This window comes from Artemia franciscana, unplaced genomic scaffold (assembly GCF_032884065.1).
Source record: "Artemia franciscana unplaced genomic scaffold, ASM3288406v1 PGA_scaffold_136, whole genome shotgun sequence".
Lineage (NCBI taxonomy): Eukaryota > Metazoa > Arthropoda > Branchiopoda > Anostraca > Artemiidae > Artemia > Artemia franciscana.
In genome coordinates this window covers 25904-50282 of record NW_027062628.1, presented here as the reverse complement: position 1 = coordinate 50282, position 24379 = coordinate 25904, and the positions used below count along the sequence as shown (strand labels likewise).

Genomic DNA, 24379 nt, shown 5'->3' with positions numbered 1-24379 from the left:
GAAAGCATTAGAACAGAGGGCCTGGCTTGCATCCTAACCTAGCTATTATGTACTGCCAGGTGTTTATGAGGAGGGGAATAAGATGAGAAAATCAGTTAATAATGTCAAGATAATCGTAAATTAGAGAGAAGTTGCAAATTAAGGGCGATTGTTCGCGAATTTAGCTGCTCAGAGTAGATCAATTAACACCCTATAAAGCAAATTGTATGTTTCGCTCCATGTGGGAAAAAAGGAGCTTTCTAGGTGAGCGTATCCTTTTGATGATTTATTTCAAATTTATTGGAGATTGGTGATTCGTTTTGTTTGTTCGTTTTTTTTTTATTATATCAAATTATGAGAGTTGAGAGCGTGTATATAATCGTGACTGGTATTTGCTATATTCGACACCACGGACCATTTGGTGCTTTATTAGATAGTGGTTAGAGATCTTGTTATTCCCCTTGGGCTCACAGCATAGATGATTTGGAAAATCAGAGGGTAAACTTTTATGATTATTTTAATGTAAGTATTAATAGAAATCTGGATTTTATTGTTCCGGCTTTTGAACCCCCTGAAGATACTAAATTTATATTTAACTTTGATATTAATGATCTTAGGTGTTAGCAAGGTGGATCACATGATTTTTGTATTTTTCATTTGAATTGCCAAGACCTGAATACAACTTTTTATTGTTTAGTTAATTTAGCTACTCTTAATTTCTTTCATGTTTTAACGAAAGCTTGGCTTGGTGATCATAACTCTGCTCTTCTAGATATACCAGGGTACATTTTACTTAAACGGAACCGACAGCAACATCAGCAAGGGGTCTTGTAGCCTATGTAGGTGAAGATCTGCCTGTGAAAATACGTGATGATCTACACAAATATAATGAAATGGTGCATGAAACACTAGATCTAGAAGCTAGATTAAACAAGAGCTAAGAGCTCATATGGCACTTGTGACGAGGCCGGAAGAGCCAAGAGCTCATATGGTATGAGCTCTAGAAAAATTCTAAGAATCAATAGATTGATTTAAAAGGAAAATCAGAAGCTTTATACCGGTCGGGATTTAAAATAAGAGCTCTGAGTCACAAGGTACTCACTTTTTCTAATTTTTCCTCTTCCTTCAGCCCCCCAAATGGTCGTATCAGGGAAAACGATTTTATCAAGTCAATTTGCACAGCTCCCTCACACGCCTACAAATTGTCATCGTCCTATCACGTCCAGAAGTACCAAACTCGCCAAAGCACTGAACCCCACCCCTAACTCCCCCAAAGAGAGCAAATCCAGTACGATTATGTCAATCATGTATCTACGACATTTGCTTATTCTACCTACCAAGCTTCATCCCAATTTTTACACTCTAAGCGTTTTCCAAGATTTCCGATTTCCCCCTCCAACTCCCCCAATGTCAACAGATCTGGTCGGGATTTGAAATAAGAGCTCTGAGACATGACTTTCTTCTAAATATCAAATTTCATTAAGATCCAACTATGTCAATCACGTATCTAGAATTTGTGCTTATTCTTCACATCAAGTTTCATCCCAATCACTCCACTCTAAGCATTTTACAAGATTTCTCTTTCCCCCAACTCCCTGCGTCCCCGGATCCAATTCTAGTCAAAAGTGGAGCATCTGAGACATAAGATCCTTCTATATATCAAGCTTCCTTAAGATCCAATCACCTATTCGTAAGATAAAGATACCCAAATGTTCACGTTTTCTAAGAATTCCAGTTTTGGTCCTCCAACCCCCCCCCCCAAATGTCGGGGGATCTGATCGGAATTTAAAATAAGAGCCCTGAGGCACAATATTCTTCTAAATATAGAATTTTTTAAGATCTGATCACCCGTTCGTAAGTTAGAAATACCTCATTTTTAAAATGTTTCTGAATTATTCCCCCCCCCAACTCCATGAAAGACCGCACATCCGGTCCGGTTACGTCAGTTCCCTATCTTGGACTTATTTTTATTCTTCTCACCCAGTTTCATCCTGACCTCTCCGCTGTAAGTATTTTCTAAGATTTCCAGTCTCACCCCCCTCCCCCAACTGCCCCCCGTAATGACATTGAATCCAGTTGGGATTTAAAATAAGAGATCTGAGTAAGGTGGTCATTTTAAATGTGAAGTTTCATGAAGATCCAGTCACTACTTCGTAAGTTAAAAATACGTCATGTTTTTCTAATTTTCCAGAATTAACCGCCCCCCACTGCCCTAAATAGAGCGGATCCTTTCCGGTTATTTCAATCCTGTATCTAGGACTTCTGATTGTTTTTCCCACCAAGTTTCATCCCGATCCCTCCACTCTAAGCGTTTTCCAAGATTTAGGTTCCCCTACCTAAACTCCCTCCAATGTCTCCAGATCTGTTGGAGATTCAAAATAAGAGCTTTGACACAATATACTTCTAAATATCAAATTTTATTGAGATCCGATTATCCGTTCATAAGTTAAAAATACCTCATTTTTTCTAATTTCACAATTAACCCTCCCCAACTAACCCAAAGACAAAAGATCCATTCCGGTTATATCAATCACATATCTAGGACTTATGCTTACTTCTCCCACCAAGTTTCATCCTGATTCCTCCACTCTAAGCGTTTTCCAAGATTTTAGGTTCCTTCCTCCAACTCCCCCAATGTCATCGGATCTGGTCAGGATTTGAATAATAGCTCTGAGACACAATATTCTTCCAAATGTAAAATTTCACCAAGATCCTATCATCCATTCGTAAGTTAAAAATACTTCATTTTTTCTATTTTTTTCGAATTAACAGCTCCACTCCCCTCAGACGGTCAAATCTGGGAAACAATTATTTCTAATTTAAATTAGTCCCGTCCCTGATGCCCCTGCCAAATTTCATCGGCCTAGCTTACCTGGAAGTGCCTAAAGTAGCAACACCGGGACAGACCGACCGACAAACAGACCGACAAAATTTGCGATCGTTATATATCTCTTGGTTAATGCCAAGTGCCATAAAAATGTTGATGCATATTTAGTCATTGCGTATAGGTCTCCCTCTAGCTCTATTCAAGAATTCTTTGAGAATTTACATGAACAGCTGGCGAAAGTGCAATCGAGAAATAAGCATTGTTTCATTCTTGGTGATTTCAACATCAACATGTTAGATGTCGAGTCTTCGGTGACTTCTCAACTTTTAAATCTTTGCCTGTCCTATAGTTTAGTACCTACGATTAACATTCCGACTAGAGTTTCTTAGACTTCCGCAACGTTTTGGACAATACATTTTCAAATGTACCTTTTAGATCCCCAAGAGTTGTTTTAAATGTTGAATCTGATCACTTTGCTGTTTATGCTCATTTTGAGGTATTTACTCATAAGCGAATAAATTCTGACCTGAGTAGAGGTCGGATGTTTTTGATAAAAATACCCTTGTAAAACTAAATAATAATTTAGTTAAAGTTGACTGGATGTCCCTGCTTAGAGAGGAAAATAATGCAAATTATAAATTTGCATTCTTTATGGTAAGTTATTGGAAAAGGTTAAGTAAGTGGGAGTTGTTTAGAATATGGGAGGGCAAAATCATAATGGAAAGAAGCCATGGATAACACAAGATCTTCTTGGGAAAATAATTTTAAGAGATAGATTGTTTAAGTTACAAGCTAACCTACAGACGAGAATAAAGAACAATGCCGTGTTTTTTGTAATGGTTTGAATAATTTTCTCCGTGGGGCTAAAAAGAGGTATTTTAGCTTTAAATTTAAGGAAGCTGAAGGAAACTCATTGAAAACTTGGCAAATAGTCCATAATATTATAGGTCAGAGTTCTAATATACTACCATCTGAAGTGATAGTAAAAATGAGGCCATAGCTAGAGATGATTTTACGATTTGTGATGAGTTTCAAAATCATTTTATTTCAGTAGGTTCAAAAATAGCCGATACCATTTCCCCTTTCCAGGACACTCACCTTTTGGATCCACTTTACCGCCCCGCCCCCTATAGATGTATGATTGCATCTAAAGTTCATTACTGTGGACGAGATAAGGGATATCATGTATACTATGAATACTAGTTCATCTGGTAGTGACTTGATGAGTTTAAAAATTCTGAAATGTATTTTTCCATCAATATCTTGCATTCTAAGATCATTAATTAATGATTGTTTCAGACAAGGTATGTTTTCAGATTGTTTAAAGTATACAAGAGTGACACCGGTTTATAAAGGTGGTGACAGAAATGATCTCGGTAATTATCGTAAAATATCAGTTTTGCCAGTTACGTTTGCCAACGAATTATGTTCGTTGTTTGGTTGGCCTACAACCCCAGAATTCGGTGTGGAACGTCTACGAGCAAATAACCAGCCTCAGGACTACGAGAGTCATATTCACTGGGGAGATTAATATTCCGTTGACAGTTTCGACCCGGTCGACGTTTTCTGTGCTTCATAGGGGAATTAGAAGTTGGGATAATCTTCATCAGAGTTTAAAAAATTATAGTGATATTTCTTTTTTCAAGAGTGAAATAGAATACATCCTCATTACTGGGTATGAATTTTAGTTCTTTGTTTATTATTTTTTGGGGTGGGGTATAATTAAATAATTCAGTAATGTGTTCTGGCCTCTAGGGGTATGATTTTATTAGTATTGTTGAATTTGTTTGTTGAAAGGCTAGTGGAGCCGATTAGGTCGTACTATTGGTTTTATAAATAAAATTTTTCTTTCTTTGTCCTGTATTATTTTCTAATCAGTTTTTGCCACCCCTTGGACAAGTTTTTTACTTCTTGGAGACGTTGTTATTACTGTTTTTGTTTTGGTTCTCCCTCTCTCAAGACGATCTGGTTAGATCTGGAGATAATTCCCGAGGATTGGCGGAAGGGTGTCATCATCACTTTATGGAAGAGAAAAGGCCCTGATGTCAGTCCCTGGCAAACTGTTTTCAATGGTCTTGCTGGATCTATGTCGGAATATCATTCTAAAAATACGGCGACCACAGCAAGCTGGTTTTGTCGGAGAGCCTGAGGAGGATCGACGGCCAAAGAAGGTCCAACTTCGTCAATGAGAAGCTTTTGCAGCACGCGAAGCAGTTTCGGTTTTCAACTGAAGCAGCCGAGCAAACCTTACGATGGTTGGGACACCTGCTTCAAATGCCACCATATCCATCCGCAAAGACGACCTACGACTTCGATCCCATAAAAGCCCGTTGGAAGCGACCTCGTGGCCAACCGAAGAAACGCTGGTCCGATAGCCTGTCCGTGTTCATGACGACGGCAAACATCAGACAGAACAAAGAGCAAATACTTGCGATGGACCGAAGCGGATGGAGGAGGCAGACGTCAACCACTACGCTGGGCAGGGCCTGGCAGGAGACTTGAGTCAAGTAAATCAGGTCAAAGTTTATACGCCCACGCTTTCTATAAAAACCTTATATTCCCCCTGGAGTACAATTTACAATGCTTGCCCTGGGGCCGTGAGGAGGTTTTCATTCTCAAAGACATACTTTCCAGAACCTTCTATCTATGCTGACCAAAACTCTAATCTCAAAATTTCAATTGGATGTGTTTGGGGAAATTATGGACGCGGGGGCCAGGTTACCCTCCAATCATTCTCGACCATCAGAAAAGGCAATAGTACATTTAATTCCTTATCGAATGACACCCTTTCGAAGTTTCTACGACAACTTCTTCTGTATTAAGTGCCGAGGTATAACCTCCTACATAAAAAAAGATACATTACGCCTACATCGCTCTTTACTTGGAAGCACTACCTAAGATCTGGTACCACTTTCGAAGGGGTTCAATCTTTTTTATAAATCACCATAATTTTATAGCTCACTACAATTGCCACCAGATCTGGGAGGGGGTTTCAAACCTGGAAGCACATAATTTGATATTCAGACTATTTTGAAAAAAATGGCTATCAAAATTTTGATCGTAAGCACTAGAAAAACGGGGCATAGGGGGGGGAATGCCCTTTACTCACTTTTGATTCTTGAAAATGCCACTAGAACAATCCATTTCCAATCAAAAGACTCCCTCTAAAGTTTAGACGACCGCTCCTTCATATGAGGTACCTCTGCTACTGATACTACTAAGAAAAACTCAGTGCCAATCCATGCCACCTGATACGAAAGGAGCTAAGCACGGGAGCCACCTGATACGAAAGGACCACCGTCATTAACAGCAGCAACAACAAAAATAAACAGGAATCTTTTCGCAAGACAGTGGAATTCTGTATTTGAATGAATATCTCATCCTATGTCCAAGGGCCGTCCTCAGCAAAACATTATTTAAATAAAAAAAGACCTACAGCACCATCACATACAACCATTGAAATGATTTTTTTAAACAGTCCCAAAGAGCTTACTTCAGCGAGGTTCAACCAGGACTGATAAATAAAGTGAGGAGAAACAAGGCAATTCGTTGAAGTGAAAGAAAAACAATTGAAAAGACGCTTTCACTGCTGATCTTGCCTTGTTGGCAGCTAAGTTCTTTTTATAACTGATTATGTGTTGGTGTCTACTGGTTATGGCACTTGGTATTTACCAAGTGAAACATACCCATCGCAATTTCTGTCTATCTGTCTGTCAGTCCCGGTTTTGCTAGTTCGAGCATTTCCAGAAAAGCTAGGACGATGAAAGTTGGTTGGCCTATCAGGGACCAGATAAGATTAAATTAGAAAAGGTTTCATCCCCAGTTCAACCATCTGGGGGGGGGGGAGAGTGGAGGGACAATTAATTCGAAAAAAATAGAAAAAATGAGGTATTTTCAACTTACAAACGGGTGATCGTATCCTAATGAAAGTTGATATTTAAAAGGAACTCGATTTTAAATATTAGAAAATGCTTAAAGTGGAGAGATCGGGATGAAACTTGGTGGGAAGAACAACTAAAAGTCCTAGATACGTGATTGAAATAACCGCACCAGATCGGCTCTCTTTGGGGGAGTTGGGGGTGGGGGGTATTTTCAGTTCTTTGACATTTGGTGCTTTTGAACGTGCTAAGACGATGAAAATTGGTAGGCGCGTCAAGGACCTGCACAAATTGATTTTTTAACTGTCGTTTCCCCCATTTGACCGTTTGGGGGGGGGAGGGATAAAACTTTTATTTTTTTACCGACGTTTTTATTAGTAATAAATATACGTAACTTGAGAATTAACTTACGTAAAGAACTTCCATATTTGTATATTATTATTCCGTATATGAGGGGGTTCGCCCCCTCGTCAACACCTCCCTCTCTACACTAAAGGTTGAATTTTGTCCAAATTCTTTAAGAATGACCCCTGTATCACAAAGGCCACAGAATACATAGTTGAAATTAAAAAAAATACTTTAGCGTAAAGAGCGAGGTATTGTGGAAGAGATGATCCTCCTTATTTACGTAATAATTTCTGTAAAATTTAGGTTTTAATGCTGCTCCTTACTTCCAGCTCATTTTTTTTCTCCGTGTTTTTTTTTTAATAATGCTAGAAAATCCCTCAGCCCTTTCATGGAAATTCTCTTCCCTCATGATAAATTCCTCCATGCAAAGATCCTTCACGAAACCCTCTCCCCCCCCCCCTTCAGCACAAAAAGTTCCCCCCCCCCCCGTCTGTACACTTCCCAATGACCCTTAGTATATGTAAACAACGGTCAAAGTTTGTAACTTACAGCCCCTCCCCCGGGGACTGCGGGGGATCAATTCGTTCCGACATAATTATTAAATTTTTCGACTATGGTGAACAAAATGGATATCTCAAAATTTTGATTCGGTGACAATGAGGAAAAAATTAATCGTGAGGGGGCCTATGTTCCCTCCATTTTTTGGTCACTTATAAAGGCCGCTAGAACTTGTAATTTCCATTAGAATGAGCTCTCTCGCAACATTGTAGGATCACTGGATCGATACGATCACCCCTGGTAAAAAATTTAATTAACTGTGAAAAGATCTCTCATTACTAAAGAAATTAGAGTTCATCCTTTGCTCCTTCCTAAGTGATGACGTTAGAAACTTGGCCTATGGTAAAAAAGTCAACTTTTGAATTAAGACTGATAGATTTTTTTTCAACAGCAGTCGATAGCTCTTGATGAGCTGATCAAAGTATGTCATCTATTTTTCGGTAGAAAAATTCCTTCATGAGACATATCAGTTTGAAAGTTTAAAAGTATTGACAACTTTAGCAGTAAGGCACACCCTGAAACCAAAAATATGCCGATACAGAAATGGTATCAGATGTACCTCTTAAACTTTAAAAGTTCTCTAAATACTATAGAAATTAGAGTTTATTCTTTGTTCCTTTCCAAGTGATGACGTTGGAAACTTGGCCTACGACAAAAAAGTCAACTTTTGAACTAAGATAGATAGAATTTTTTTCGACATCAGTTGGTAGCTCTTGATGAGCTGATCAAAGCATATGCTATCCATTTTTTGGTAGAAAATTTCTTTCATGAGATCTATCAGTTTGGAAGTTTAAAGGAGTTGACAACTTCAGTAGTAAGGTACACACTGAAACCAAAAATCGAAACCAATTGTGAAACATAAAGGGGACTTTTAAGCAACAGTCGGCTGTTAACACATAATCATGTTCAGCAATAAGGGGTTTGAAACTTTTGCTAGCTGGTGTACCTGGCAAAAACTTAACTAAGAATAATTAAACAATCTTAAAAACAGAAACAACGAATCGACTGGATTTATCAAAAAAAGAGAAAAAAGGGGGGATGATGAAGAGAAAGAATAGAAAAAAGGAAAGAAAAGAAAAAGACCAAAAAGATGAGGACCGCAAGACATTCAAATCTAAACAGCATTTCTCAAATAACCCTTCACTGCTCGCTTGAAGGTAATAAGGCTATTTGAGTTCCGGAGTTTGCAAGGGGATTAAATTTCAAATAGCTGGTGCAAAAAATCTAATTAAAAAAGAAGCTATTTTGTTGACGGTGTCTCGTGGACTATGTTTTAAATAACTAAAACTTCGAGGTCAACATAAGCCCCACGACCCCAGGGGGAAGGCTTTTATTTTATGTACCGGGGGCAAATAATGAATTTATAGAAGATGTTCCTTTTTAAGGGACAACACTAATCAGATGGTAACTAGCCCACCACACCCCCCTTTCTCTTCCAAAATACATCTGGTTGAATTCTCGAGGTCATCATTTTGTTCAAAATATACCAAGGACCGTATAACAGATTATTTTTGGTACCTACGGATTGTTTTGGGTATCCGCCTGAGGAACCGTATTTTAAACAGTAAGCTGTACGAAAAATGTGCTTCAAACCCGTTTTCTAAATCTATATTAAATGATAGGTTGAGCTAACTCATCTGCTTGTGATTACTTTGAGAATGTGCTGAAGGGGGTATTGAACTTAGAAACTATAATACTGAAAAAAAATGTCCCTTTGATGCTTTGATAATTATATGAAACCTTGAAGATAAAAAAAAACTTTGATAATGGAATGGAGAATGTTGAAACACTTGAAACTTTGGCTATCAAAAACGAGCAAATATTAACTAGAAATAACCTTTCCGAAAAATAAGTGTTTTAAAGAAAAGTAAAAAGCCAAATTAAACTTAAGAAGCTGTTAAAGCTTACTGAAAACGAATTTTTTTTTTTTTTTTTTTTATACTTACAATACTGAAGACAAAATAAAAATCACAGTTAAAAAAAATCGTAAAATACAATCCATTAATGTCATTAAATGTCAAATATAAAGTTTAATTTCATTAGCTTTTATCAAGGACTGTTCCAGAAACACACACAGTTTCCTATAAAAAGTAAATGACACAGTGGGCACAAGCTCTCTACAATTAGGGGAGGGGGATGGGGACAGTTACCAAAATCTTGCTCAAGGGAATTTTGTTCCTTTCAAATTGATTTAAATGTTTTCAATCCAAGTTTTACTCACTTTTAGATTTATTTCTTCCTTTCTATTAGCACCTTTTGTATGCTTGTTGTCTATGGTTGTTTAATTAGTTTCTGCTCGTTTTGGGTTTCACTTACTTTGAGTTTCTTTAATATTAACCTCTTTCATTTTTAAGTTTGAATTATTAATAGAATATATTTCTGGTCGTCTTAAGTTTTATAGGGTCTTTATTATTCTTTGCAAAAGTTCTTTCCAGATTTTTTTTTTGTAAATTAATATTAAAGAATATACCAACCAAAACACAATTACTTACTGACTTGGCTAGTTATTAAAGAAAAGAAAACTTACAAAAAAAAAACTTTTTACTTCATTTGCTTTACTTCCATGTGCTTATTAGCCAAATTATTTTCCTTTGTTTAAATCTACAAGATCTAAAAAAAATGACAAAATACGAACCCCGACGATAAACCAGTACACTGTGGCTGTAACCCCAGAGGCCAATATGGTCATCCTCAGTAAAAATAGCTGTATGGCTTGAAAACGCTGTTGACCTTAAAAAAAGGTTAATTTTACAAAAAATTATTATAAAACACCCAACAATTAATTAGTAACACAAAGAGATTGCCTACCATGGGGAAAACTTTATTTTTTTAAATACAGTACTGATTATATACATTGACATACAGAAGGCCTGTATGTCAATGTATATATTAACAACCAACAGGCGGTTAACTCCGCCCGTTGGGCGCGCACAATCCGTGCCTCTCAGCAGCCAGTCCCAGGCCTGGACAAAGGAGGAGGGTCAGGCAGCGGTCTTTCAATCCGTTCCGGGTAACCAAAGGAGCAATCCTCTGGGGAAACATTCTCTTGCAACAGAAACGTTAAAGAGGAGCCTCGGATCTGAACCCCTACCGACGAGGACAAACGCATACCCCGGGACACGATTTTTAAAAGCAAACAACAACCTAAAATTTGGCTTTTGGAATGTCCACACGATGTCTCAACTATCGAAGTACTCCAGGAGATGCGCAGATACCATCTAGACATCCTGGCATTGTCTGAAGTAAGATAGACTGGCTCCGGGGAGAAACAACTTGATGACCATTCTACGATCCTCTATAGCGGTGCCGAAAGCAGGCATGAACAAGGAGTAACACTCATCAAGACGAGGGATACGTCAAGATTTCTCTTGAAATGGACTCCCATATCGCCAAGAATTCTCGTAGCGCGTTTCACTGGACGATAAGCAAAACTTTCCGTAGTAGTCTGCTACGCCCTCACTAACTTCGCAGAAGTCGAGACCAAATAAGAATTCTACCATACTCTACAGGCAGTGGTAAACAGCATTCCGAAACATGACATCATGTGCGTTCTCTGCGACTTAAACGCCATCGTTGGCAACGACGAGTCCTACTGCCCACAGTCATTCGGTAGGCATGGCATGGGCGTGAATAATGAGAATGAAACGATGCTGATCGACTTTGCAATGGCCAATGATCTTGTGATAGGAGGTAGCCTCTTTCCTCATAAAGACGCCCACAAGTATTCATGGACCTCCCCTGGTGTTGCAGTTACAAACCAGATTGACAACTGTCTGGTCAGCCGGAAGATCCACTCCAGTATACAAGATGTGAGAGCATATAGAGGCGCGGACGTTGGATCAGACAACAACCTGCTAGTAAGCAAATTCTCCCTGAAGTTGAAGAGAAATGGGAAAAATGCACCTAATTCAGAACCCTAATTTGATTCTGAAAAGCTCCTAGACCGAACAACCAGGCACGAGTTCGTTGCCGAACTTAGCAACAAGTTCGAAGCACTCTATATCAGTGACCAAGACGACCACGAGATGATATGGGCAGATAAATAACCTCTACATTGAGTCAGCAAGCAAGACCCTTGGGCACCGCAAGAAATCGAAGGACCAGTGGCTATCGGACCGCACTTGGCAGCTCATAGTGGAGAGAAAAGTCGCAAAACTTCAGATCCTTGCCTGCTACGAAGCGAATCAGATTTACAAGACCGAGAATTACAGACAAATTGACAACGCTGTCAAAAAGAGCACACGCCGAAAAAAGAACCATTTTTACGAAGTAATGGCCTCGAAAGCTGAAGAGGTTGCCAAGAACGGAGACATCAGGTCGCTCTACAAGATAACGAACGAGATGATCGGGAAGAAAAGAGCCAGCGATGGTCCGGTGAAGGAAAAAAACGGCATACTTGTTACCGGTCCGAAGAGAAGAAGGAGATGTGGGCCAACCAAATTGACAAAATCCTGAAAAGACCACCCCCGGACGAGCCAATCTCCATCCCCCCCGAAGATCCACAGATCTCGCTAAACATCAACACCGAGCCCCCGACTGAAGACAAAATTCTGAAGGCAGTCAAAAATCTGAAAAACGGCAGATCACCAGGAGACGGCAGATCATCACGACAGAAATACTGAAATGCTCCATGGACACAAGTGTCACCTATTGCAAAGACTTCTTTGGAACCATCTGAACAACAGTAAAATTACCTTCAGAATGGCGCCACAGTACGCTCGTGAAGCTCTTCAAGAAGGGTGATGCCACACTCTGTAACAACTGGCGAGGCATCAGCCTGCTCTCCATTCCTGGCAAATTGTTGTCCCACATTATCCTGTCCCAAATACAACGTCACACCTAAGTGAATACCATCGTAATGAACAGCATGGCTTCCACCCAAACCGCTCTTGCATGGACCTGATATTCACACTGCGAATGCTCACAGAGGAGACCTGCGAATGGCGTAATAAATTCTATATGATCTTCATAGACTTCGAAATGGCGTTCGACTCATTAAACCGCCAGTCACTCTGGAAGCTCCTTCCCCACTATAGTATCCCTGATACCATAGTAAATCTTATCATGGCGATGCATGAAGATACAACCTGTTGGGTGAAGACAGCAGAGGGAAATTCACACAAATTTCTCATCCTCTCTGGGGTGAAACAAGGGTGCCTGCTATCCCCGCTACTGTTCGCAATCGTCATAGATTTCTTACGAAGCGTCGAATCAACTGGGTTACGCCTAAATGATCGCCTACTGAGCGGCCTAGATTTTTCTGACGATATTACCACCCTCGAAACCTTCAAATCACGGCTTCAAGCGCTGCTCTCGAGACTCCAACAAAAAGCAGAAGGTTTTGGACTCAATACCAACGCCAGTAAAACCAAAGGCATGGCAAACAGAGGCTCACCTATGAACATCAAATGTGGTGACAACGACATGGAACAAGTGGTCCATTTCAAATATCTTGGCAGCACCATCGACAACACGAGATCCACAGCCAAAGAAGTCATCGCCCGAATTGGACAGGCTAGCAGCGAATTCGACAGGCTCAAAAAAGTTTGGAGATCGAGTACTTTCTCTCTCCAGATGAAGCTCCACCTGTTCAACAGCAGCCTCCTGCCCGTTCTCATCTATGCATCTGAAATATGGCATCTTAACCAAGAACAAGAGAGGAGAATTCAGTCGTTTGAAAACATGCACCTACGTAGATTTACGGCATCCATTGGACCCAGAAAGTAACGAACGAACACAAAAGAAACATCACAGGTCAAGCGTCCCTCATCAAGACCATACGAAGGCATAGATGAAGCTACCTCGGACTTGTGCTGCGCATGGACGATTCCAAAATTCCCAAGTCTACTTTTTCTGGTTACCCGAAGGCACCCATCGCTGAAAAAGCCCCCAAAAAAACTGTCGTACCTACTACAAAGACCTGCGGCACCTTCACGCCTCAATACAGCCGGAGTGGGAAAACATCGTGGCAGCCGAAAGTTTCAGAGACGACTGGAGACTCTTCTTAGACGCCCAGGGCCCCTCTGGAGGAACAGGAGGATCTAAGGTCTAAGGTACAGAAAGAGGCTGAGAAGGGAGTTGAACCCAAGATCCTCTAGTCACTAGCGAGAACTACCTACCCTGGACCAATACACGCACCTGGCAATGCTTTAGTAAAATTTATATAATAATATTTTTCACCAGATCAATATATGTTGATCATAAACAAAAGAAAACAAGAGAAATCGTGATAAACACAACAGCAAGCAGCTATAAAAACCTCGATAGTACAATTACACAAGATGGGAATTGTGACAGAGAAGTCTTGCTACACATAGCGTATGCAGGTGGAGCCATTTCTGAAGAACATTTAGAGATGTAGATACTACTCGCAGAAATTGAAATAGCGATTGTTTAGGAGTAATGCACTCTCTGTACTTTTATATGGATGCGAGTCCTGGAGCCTTTCAAACAATGCTGAGAAAAGACTAATTGGCTTCGAGAATAATTGCCAGCGTAGAATCCTTACAGTACATTGGACCGATAGAGAAAAAAATGCCCAGATTAGTGCAGATACCGAACAACCACTGGTTGCCGACGAGATCAGAATGAGAAAATGAAAATATTGGGGGCATATGACCCGCATGAGCAAAGGACGCCTCCCACATGATTTATGGTGTTTGACCCCTCCCGGCATTCGAAGGAGTGGAAGTCAACGCAGTAAACATTGAAGATCGCCGAAAAAAGAGGCTACGAGTCTCCGAACCCCTTTGAATGAACTTTAGTCCTTGGCTCAAGATCGATCAAGTTGGAGGTCAGCTGCTGCTGCCCTATGCTCCCCCAGGCGTAGAAGGATCTCTTCCTCTTATAGCTATAGTAAATAGAAACAAACATTTCTGACACGTGTTACTATGCAATAACCTGAACGTCCTTTGTTTTTGTTTTTTTAATGTTAAATATGCATAGATTTCCGAATAGAATAGACACTACTTAAATAATGAACGAATTGCCTAACTTACAGCCCTTGCCCTTAGGGTTGTAGGGGACCTGACTTCTTTAAAGGCATAATTGCTGGACCTTTCAACAATACTGAAGAAAATATATGTTTCGAAATTATGATTAGATGCTTGTTTGGAAAATGAGGAGTTTGTGTTTGGACAGGAGACTGGTTACCCTCAGATCACTTTTGACTCTTAAAAAGTGCCCAAGAACTTCTAATTTCTAGTCAAAAGAGCCCTGTCCAAAGTTAATACAACCACCTATTTCATAAAAACCTTATATGCACCTACGGCATAATATACAATCCTTGCCCCAGGGCTTTGGGGGGTTGTGTCAACTCTGGAAGCTCTTTTATTTAAGTCTTGGAAATTTTTTTAACAAAATGGCTATATCCCAATTTCAATCAGATAATTCAGAACTTTCAATTTTTCAATTAAATGAGTCTCCTCTACAGGCAATACGACCACCCCTTTCATAAGAACTTGACATGCCTCCAGGGCATAGCTTAAAACCCTCCCCTCAGGTTTTGAATGGGGGGGGGAGTTGGCCTACTAAGCTTCAAAACTAAATACTCTTTTAACACTAAATCAAAAGTCACTGTGGGTATGCTGGTTACCACTAAGATATTTCAACACTATCACAAGAACGACGGAGGAAGTTGACAATTTAACTAAACACAAATAGTTTAAGTGTATCTAGGTTGTCAAAGAGCATAGATAGTATTTTTTAGGAATGCTATTTAGATTATTTATCGGGTCAACTAGAGGGTATGTAACTAAATCAAACAATACTATTTGTGTCAAAATTTTCAAAAGGCAGTATGCTGTTAAAAAAATTGTTGAAAAACTTTCTCAAACATACAAATAGCAAACCAAACTACAGATTCTTGACGAAAAAAGACCGAACATACATAAAATGTGATTTTTATTTTCATGCTTAGACTATATCAATAAGAAACGAACAGAAATTAATTTAAAAACTTTCCAAAAAATGAGTTTCCAAAGAAAATTAAAGAATTCCATTAAAACAAAAATAAGCAGAAATAAAATCGAATAATCTACCAAGCGTAAAAACACCACAAATCACCATCAGTAAATAAATGAAACCAGCACGAACAGAAACTAAGATAAAACCGAGTCAAAACGAGAAAAAATTAACATGAGTAGGGCTGATAACCCCCATCCCTTCTCAAGACCAGAATTACAATTTTGCACTTAACTGAAAATAAAATGAATACACATTGTCAGTTTTATACACATGTGCTGATATTTATTCCTCATAGTCTTGATAATTTTCTATTTATTAAAGTTATAAAATTTAAAATATTTAAGACGTGGTGTTTCAGCAAAGGGCAAATTATGCTCTGGTTTTTGTTTTTATTTATAAAAAAAAACCTATGCCAGATAAGGTGCTAATGCCTGTCAACGCTTGTGTCGTCCCCTCCGCAACAAATGAGTTGTCCCCTCCGCAATCCCTCGCTCTTTACGCTAAAGCTTTTAATTGTTTTAAAAAGTAGAATTGTGGCAAAGAGTCAAACTTTAGCGTAAAGAGCGAGGGATTGCGGAGGGAACAACTCATTTCATATACGGAGTAATTTCCGTTCGTTTTAAGTTTTAATGTCGCTCCTTACCTTCAGCAAAAAAAAAATTAGTTTTTTTTTTATTTAATTTCTGAACGTTTTTGAATTAATGCATGTTTGGTTTTGGCTCTCCGCACATAAATTATTAAAATTTGAAATTTGTATATTAATTCTTTTTTTGGCTAAATGGCTTTCTCTTAGTTTTGATCAGACGATTTTGAGAAATAAGGGGTGGAGAAGGAGGCCTAGTTGCCCCCCAATTTTTCGGTTACTTAAAAAGGCAACTAGAACTTTACTTTTTAACGAACGTTTTTATTAGTAAAAAATATACGTAACTTAAGAATTAACTTACTTAACAAATTTTCATGACCTTATATTTTTATTATGTATACGAAGGGGTTTGTACCCTCGTTAATACCTCGCTCTTTACACTAAATCGTAAGTTTGTCCCAATTCTTTAAGAATGACCCCTGAATCAAAAAGGCCGTAGAATAAATAGTCAAAATTACTAAAAATACTTTAGCATAAAGAGCAAGGTATTTATCTCCTCCTAAATACCTCGCTCTTTATGCTTTAGAACCCCTCATATGCGTAATAATCTCTGTTCGTTTTAAGTTTCAATGCTACTTCTTCCTTTCATTTGAAAAAACGTTTTCATGTTTATTTTTCATTGTTTTCTTATAGTAATGCTAGAGAATCCTGCGCCCTTGTCATTGAATTTTTCTTCCCCCATGACAGATTCAACCAAGAAAAGATCCTCCAACATAGCCCCCTCTCCTCAGTCCCACCCCCAAACAAAATAAAATCCCCCTGAAAGCGTCTGTACACTTCCCAATAACCATTACGATATGTAAACACTGGTCAAAGTTTGTAACTTGCAGCCCCTCCCCCAGGTATTGTGGGGGAGTAAGTCATCCCCAAAGACATAGTTATTATGGTTTTCGACTATGCTGAACAAAATGGGTATCTCAAAATTTTGATGCGTTGACTTTGGGAAAAAAATGAGCGTGGGAGGGGGCCTAGATGCCCTCCAATTTTTTGGTCACTTAAAAAGGGCACTAGAACTTTTTATTTCCGTTAGAATGAGCCCCCTTGCGACATTCTAGGACCACTTGGTCGATACGATGACCCGTGGGGAAAAGAAAAAAAAACAAACAAACAAATAAACACGCACCCGTGATTTGTCTTCTGGCAAAAAATACAAAATTCCACATTTTTGTAGATAGGAGCTTTAAACTTCTACGTAGGGTTCTCTGTTACCTTGAATCTGATGGTGTCATTTTCGTTAAGATCCTACGACTTTTAGGGGGTGTTTCCCCCTATTTTCCTAAATAAGGCAAATTTTCTCAGGCTCGTAACTTTGGATAGGTAAGACTAAACTTGATGAAACTTATATATTTAAAATCAGCATGAAAATTTGATTTTTTTGATGTAGCTATTGATATCAAAATTCAATTTTTTAGAGTTTTGGTTACTATTGAGCCGGGTCGCTCCTTACAACAGTTCGTTACCACGAACTGTTTGATACTCATCTCTATTCGTGTGGGTTTCATTTATTTATTGATGGTGATTTTTAATATTTTTACACACGGTAGATTATTCAATTTTATTTCTGTTCACTATTGATATATTGGAGCTCTTTACTTTCCGTGTAGTTATTGAACAGTTCGTGATAACGAACTTTAGTAATGAGCGATCCGGCCCAATAGCAACTGAAACTCTCAAAAATGGAATTGGACACCAATAGTTACATCAAAAGAATTGAATTTTAATGCTGATTATAAATATATAAGTTTCATCAAGTTTAGTTTTACCATCAAAAGTTACGAGTCTGAGAAAAATTGCTTTATTTTAAAAAATAGGACGAAACACCCCCTAAAAGTCATAGAATCTGAACAAAAATCACACCATCAAATTCTTCAGTGTAAAGAGCGAGGTATTGACGAGGGGGCGAAACCCCTGATATGCGTAACAAAAATACACAAATTATAGAAACTCATTACGTAAGTTAAGTCGTAAGGTATGTATGTTTATTACTAACAAAAACGTTAGTAAAAAAAAATCTTAGTTGTATTTTAAAGTAAGTAAAAATTGCAGGGTAACTAGGCCTCCCCTCCCATTCCTTTTTTTGATCAATATCGTCCGATCAAAACATTGAGAAAGCCATATAGTAAAACAAAATTAATATGCAAATTTGTTTATGCATGAATATGCGTATTTATTCATGTTCGATGAGCCAAAATCAAAACATGCATTAATTCAAAAACGTTCAGAAATTAAATAGAGAAAGTTTTTTTAACTGCAAGTAAGGAGCAGCGTTAAAACTTGATACGAACAGAAATTATTTTGTGTATGAAAGGGGTTGTCCCCTCCTCAACGCCTCGCTCTTTACACAAAAGATTTTTAATTATTTTAAAAAGTAGCGCTCCGACAAAAAGTCAGAACGCTACGTTTACTTGCAGTAAAAAAAAAACTTTTGTTTTGTTTAGTTATCATTAAGAATATGTTTCACTCCTTACTTAAAGTTTGTTACCACGAACTGTTTGATTGCGCTTCCAAAGAGGATGAAAAACAAACAAAAATAATTTTGCGGAAGAATTCAGGGAAATTTTCCACAAAAATTTTGTTCCCACTGAAAATTCCCCCGCAAAAAAAGTCCCTATTTTTCCTAATAATAAATACTATCTGTAAGTAATGAACAAATTACAAAATTTAAGAAGGCCCTTAATGGAATTCTCTTATTGCTTTGTGAATAAGGAGGAAAAGATATAGCTCAAGGGGTGCCTTTACTAATCACTATTCAAGCCAGAACCTCATAGCTCTCATTGAGGCCTTCATGTAAACACATATTTATTTCTAATGGATTAACAAGGGAAATTGATGGGTAATTCACAGGTCTGTAACCGGAACTTTTGTTTGGAGGGGGGACTATAAAAACTTTAAAAAACACATCAAAATTGCGAAATTAATATTTAATCCCTCTTGATATATGGGAATGTTTTTGGTTTATGCTGTTATTACAAAGGCACATATTATGCCTGATATAAACAAAGGCACAGATAAAGGCATAAATAAGGTCGCTTACCTTGATCCAAAAATTGTTGAACATTTTGACCCAACAATTTATATGACAAAATAGCCCAAATAGACCCAAGAAATGGATTCCAAATTGGATGGACAAATTGAAAGCGTACAAACTGAAATACAATAAAATAAAAGGCTTTAGCACCTCATAAAGTAAAGGAACAAAAAAAGAGATAGAGAGAGGGATCAGAAAATGAAACAGAGAGATGGACAGATCGAAAGACCAAACATCTTTAAGGTAGCCTTCGTATGTCAGCTATCTTCATGAGAAAAGAAAGAAGGACGGAGAGAAAGAGAGAGAATAGACAGTCAAGCAGGGAGAAGAAGGGAGAAACAGAAAAGAATACATTTGAAGCATCTAAGCTAAAATAAGAGGAAGAAAGGGGAAAATAAAATAATCCTAATGGTGACCTAGTTGATTCAAATTGTATTCCCCAATGATAAATCCTGCATGTTAAGAATAGACAATTTAGAAGAGAATAAAAATAAAGAGTTTTCAAAGTTGGAAGAATTTAATTATAAGTAGAATAAGAAATTAAATATATTCTAACTTAAAAAATAGTAACACTAAATCCTTACTTTATAATGCGAAGATTAAACAAGCAATTGCTAATCTACAGAATGAATTTGTAATTGTGCCAGTGGATAAAGCTAATAATAATTTTGCCATAATTTGTAAGAAGCTGTATTGTGATATCTTAAAAAGGGAGTTATGCACAACTAATGTTTACGAAAAGATAAATTTAGAGGATGAGAATTTAATTGAAAAGACTGAAGAAATACTTTTTAAAAATTTTAATATTAAAATAAATGACAATGATAAAAAGTTCCCTTTCCTATATTGGACTGTAAAATTTCATAAGAATACCCCTAAACCACGGTTTATTGCTGGAGCAGCTAAATGTCCAACCCGCATTGCTGCTACTGACCTCTTTTTAATTTTAAAGGAAATAGTAAAAAAACTTAAAACCTATTGTTCTGGTATTAAAAAATTTTCGAATTTTAATCCATATTTGAGTGTTAATAATTCACTGCAGGTGATAGTTTCTTAAACATCGTGGGAATTCCCATGGGGGAGGGGGAATGCCAGCCCATTTATAGCTGACTTGTTTTTAAGTCAACTAGAATATAAATATATGATGGATAAGAATAATCCAAATAATTTAAAACATGTTTTGTCAAATAATAAAAGATATTTAGATGATATTTTGGTCTTAAATTGTAAGGATTTCATTGATATTTCTAAAAATATAGGCTATATCCATCAGAGCTTACTCTTGAACCTAGTCATGGCACTGGTCATGAAGATCATTTCTTAGATTTAAATATTAATATTTGTGATAATAATAAATTAAGTTTTTAAATGTATAATAAAACGGATGATTTTGATTTCGAAGTGATAGTTTCCCATTCCCTGAAAGTAATATACACTCAAATATCACATATTCCGCGTTTTTCTCACAGTTACTTCGTTATGCAAGAATTTGAAGTAATTATATTGATTTTAAAAATAGATGTAAAATCTTAAGCCAAAAATTTATATCAAGAGGTTTTTCGGCAAATAAATTAACTCAGCAATTAAAAAAATTTAGTTTTCATTTTAACGAACTTTTAAATAAATATCGAAAGAATTATCTGGAAATACTTAAAGAAATTTTCAACTAATTTCGGAGGTTCGAGAAATGATGACGCAGCACCATTTATTTTGAATTGTGTTTCTAATAGAGCAGATTTTTTTTTAAAAATAGCCACATGGTAAAGATGAATTCTATAATTGTTTAGTTCATTCAGGTTTTTTGCAATGTGTTAATATTTGTGATTTGGTAAAATTTATCATATTTAGTTTACCTATTGTTGCTAAAAAGAGGGATATATTAACAGGATAAGCTTGTTTTGGTGTTACTTGGTTGTTTTACATTTCCTTTTTTTTCATAGGCATGTATTTAGGGGGTGATACCTGACACGGGGATGCCATGGATATTCTGTGGTAGCCACAACACTTGGCTGGGTAGAGAATTTAATGTGGCGAAAACCTATAGGCAAGTGTATTCTCCTGATGAGCCCTTGTGTTGGGTTGTTGCCTCTGAATTATTTGTCTTTATTGTTTCTATTGTATGGTAAATGACGACTTATACTTATTGACAACATGACTGCCAGTCCATTGATTATTCTTTATGGTTGATTGTGTATGGCTATGCTGTTTGACCTATGTGATTGTATGGATAAGTAGGGTTAAGGCCTCATTCAAGTGCTGGTCTATATTAGTCATTAATTTAGGAAAACAGTTTTCCTTTTCTCCTTCTGTCTCTTTCATGTTTGTTTTTTTTTTTTTTTTTTTTTTTTTTACTTATGTGTTTGTGCTGTTGCATTGGTGATTTCTCTTGTCATGATATTTTACAATCCTCCCCAGTGAACTGTTGGTTCCTTTTTTTGCTCTGATTTGCTTACTCTTAAACCTGACCATAGCTAAAATGAAATGGTTTTAAAACAACGTTGCAAAACTTGTGTCAATTTAAAAAAAAATCCGACCATAGAATCTGATTTTAAATATATGTTTCATCAAGATCAGTTATACCCATCAAAAGTTACGAGCCTGAGAAAATTTGCCTCATTTCAGAAAATAGGGAGAATTACCCCCTAAAAGTCATACAATCTTAATGAAAATGACATCATCAGATTCAGCGTATCAGAGAACCTTAATATAGAAGTGTCATGCTCCTATCTACAAAAATGTGGAATTTCTCATTTTTTGCCAGAAGACAGATCACGGATGCGTGTGTGGTCTTAGAATGTCGCAAGAGGGCTAATTCTAACGGAAATTTAAAGTTCTACTGCCCTTTTTAAGTGACCAAAAAAATTGGAAGGCACCTAGGCCCTCTCCCACGCTCATTTTTTCCCACAAGTCACCGGATCAAAATACTGGGATAGGCATTTTATTGATCATAGTCGAAAAACCTAATAACTATGTCTTTAGGGACGACTTACTCCTCCGCAGTCCCCGTGGGAGGGGCTGCAAGTTACAAACTTGAACCTGTGTTCATATATAGTAATGGTTACTGGGTAGAGTACAGACGTTTTCAGGGGGACTTTTTTTGGTAAAATTGGAGCAAACAGTATTACTGGCTTTCATAAAAAGTGAATATACCACTCGATGCCTTTTTTAATGCTCTTTACAAATATAATAATCGCTACTACTGAAAATTCATATTTAAGCACTTTTTGACCTCTTAAAAATTACCTTTTTGACCTCTTAAAAATGAACTAAATATTGGGTCATTACAAATCTGTAATAGTTTAGAAACAAATTTGGGCTATATATTTGCACATCAGGGGGGTGGGGGTAAAGCATAGCATATATTAAATAATTAAACTAACCATTCCTGTATATTTTTTGTTATGTGTGTGGACATCGAATTTGAATGAGATGAGAAATCACCAATGCAACAGCACAAACACATAAAAAAAAATACAGCAATGTTTATGCTATATAATATATGCTATGATTTACCCCCCCTGATGTGCAAATATATAGCCCAAGATTGTTTCTAAACTATTACAGGTTTGTAATGACCCCATATATAGGTCATTTTTAAGAGGTAAGTGCTTAAATCTGCATTTCCAGTAGAAGCGATTATTATATTTGTAAAGAACATAAAACAAGAGCTAAGAGCTCATTTGGCACTTGTGACAAGGCGAGAAGAGCTAAGAGCCAAGAGATCATATTGTATGAGCTCTAACAAAATTCTATGAATCAATAGATTGATTTAAAATGAAAATAAGAGGCTTAATGCCGGTCAGGATTTAAAATAAGAGCTCTGAGTCACGAAGTCCTTCTAAATATCAAAATTCATTAAGATCCGATCACCCACTCGTAAGTTATAAATACCTAATTTTTCCTCTCCCTTTAGCCCCCCAGATGGTCGAATCTAGGAAAACGACTTTATCGAGTCAAATTGTGCAGCTCCCTGACACGCCTATCAATTTTCATCGTCCTAGCACGTCCAGAAGCAACAAACTCGCCAAATCACTGAACCCTCCCCCAACTCCCCCAAAGAGAGCGAATCCAGTACGATTCTGTCAATCACATATCAAGGAAATTTGTTTATTCTATCCACCAAGCTTCATCCCGATTCCTACACTCCAAGTGTTTTTCCATGATTTCCCCTCCAACTCCCCCCAATGTCAAACGATCTGGTCGGGATTTGAAATAAGAGCTCTGAGACATGAATTCTTTCTAAAAATCAAATTTCATTAAGATCCGATCATCTTTTTGTAAGGTAAAAATACCCCAATTTTCACGTTTTCCAAGAATTCCGGTTTCCCCCTCCAACTCCCTCCAACGTCACAGGATCTGGTCGGAATTTAAAATAAGAACTTTAAAGCACAAGATCCTTCTAAATATCAAATTTCATTAAGATCTGGTCACCCTTTTGCAAGCGACAAATACCTCAATTTTCAAAATTATCCCCGCCCCCTCCAATTCCACCAAAGAGAGCAGATCCGGTCCAGTTATGTCAGTCACGTATCTTAGACAGGTTTTTATTCTTTCCATCCAGTTTCATCCTGAGCTCACCGCTTTAAGTATTTTCTAAGATTTCCGGTCCCCCCAACTGCCCCCCCCCCAATTACGCTTGATCCGGTTGCGATTTAAAATAAGAGATCTGAGTTACAAGGTCCTTCTAAATATGAAGTTTCATGAAGATCCGATCACTCCTTCGTTAGTTAAAAATACGTCATTTTTTCTTATTTTTCAGAATTAACCCCCCCCCCCCAATAGATCGGATCCATTCCAATTATGTAAATCACGTATGTAAGACTTCTGCTTATTTTTCCAACAACGTTTCGTCCCGATCCCTCCAATCTAACCGTTTTCCATGATTTTAGGCTCCCCCACCCCAAACTTTCCCCAACGTCACCAGATCCAGTCAGGATTTAAAATAAGAGCTTTGAGACACGATATCCTTCTAAATATTAAATTTCATTGAGATCCGATAACCCGTTCGTAAGTTAAAAATACCTCATTTTTTCTCATTTTTCAGAATTAACCCCTCCCCCAACTACCCCAAAGAGAGCGGATCCGTTCCAGTTATGTCAATCATGTATCTAGGACTCGTGATTATTTTTTCCACCAAGTTTCATCCCGATCCC

General features: G+C 37.6%; 1 protein-coding gene across 3 annotated transcripts in view; it reads right to left on the bottom strand.

Annotated features, from left to right (window-relative positions):
- LOC136041311 (uncharacterized) overlaps positions 1–24379 on the bottom strand; it is a 63996-nt gene that overhangs the window by 15081 nt on the left and 24536 nt on the right. For all 3 annotated transcript variants that reach the window (XM_065725938.1, XM_065725937.1, XM_065725939.1), the window contains 2 exons: positions 19233–19344; positions 10226–10320 (listed from right to left, as the gene is read on the bottom strand). In XM_065725938.1, the coding sequence (XP_065582010.1) occupies positions 10226–10320; positions 19233–19344 (207 nt within the window). The remainder of the gene's footprint in view (positions 1–10225; positions 10321–19232; positions 19345–24379) is intronic.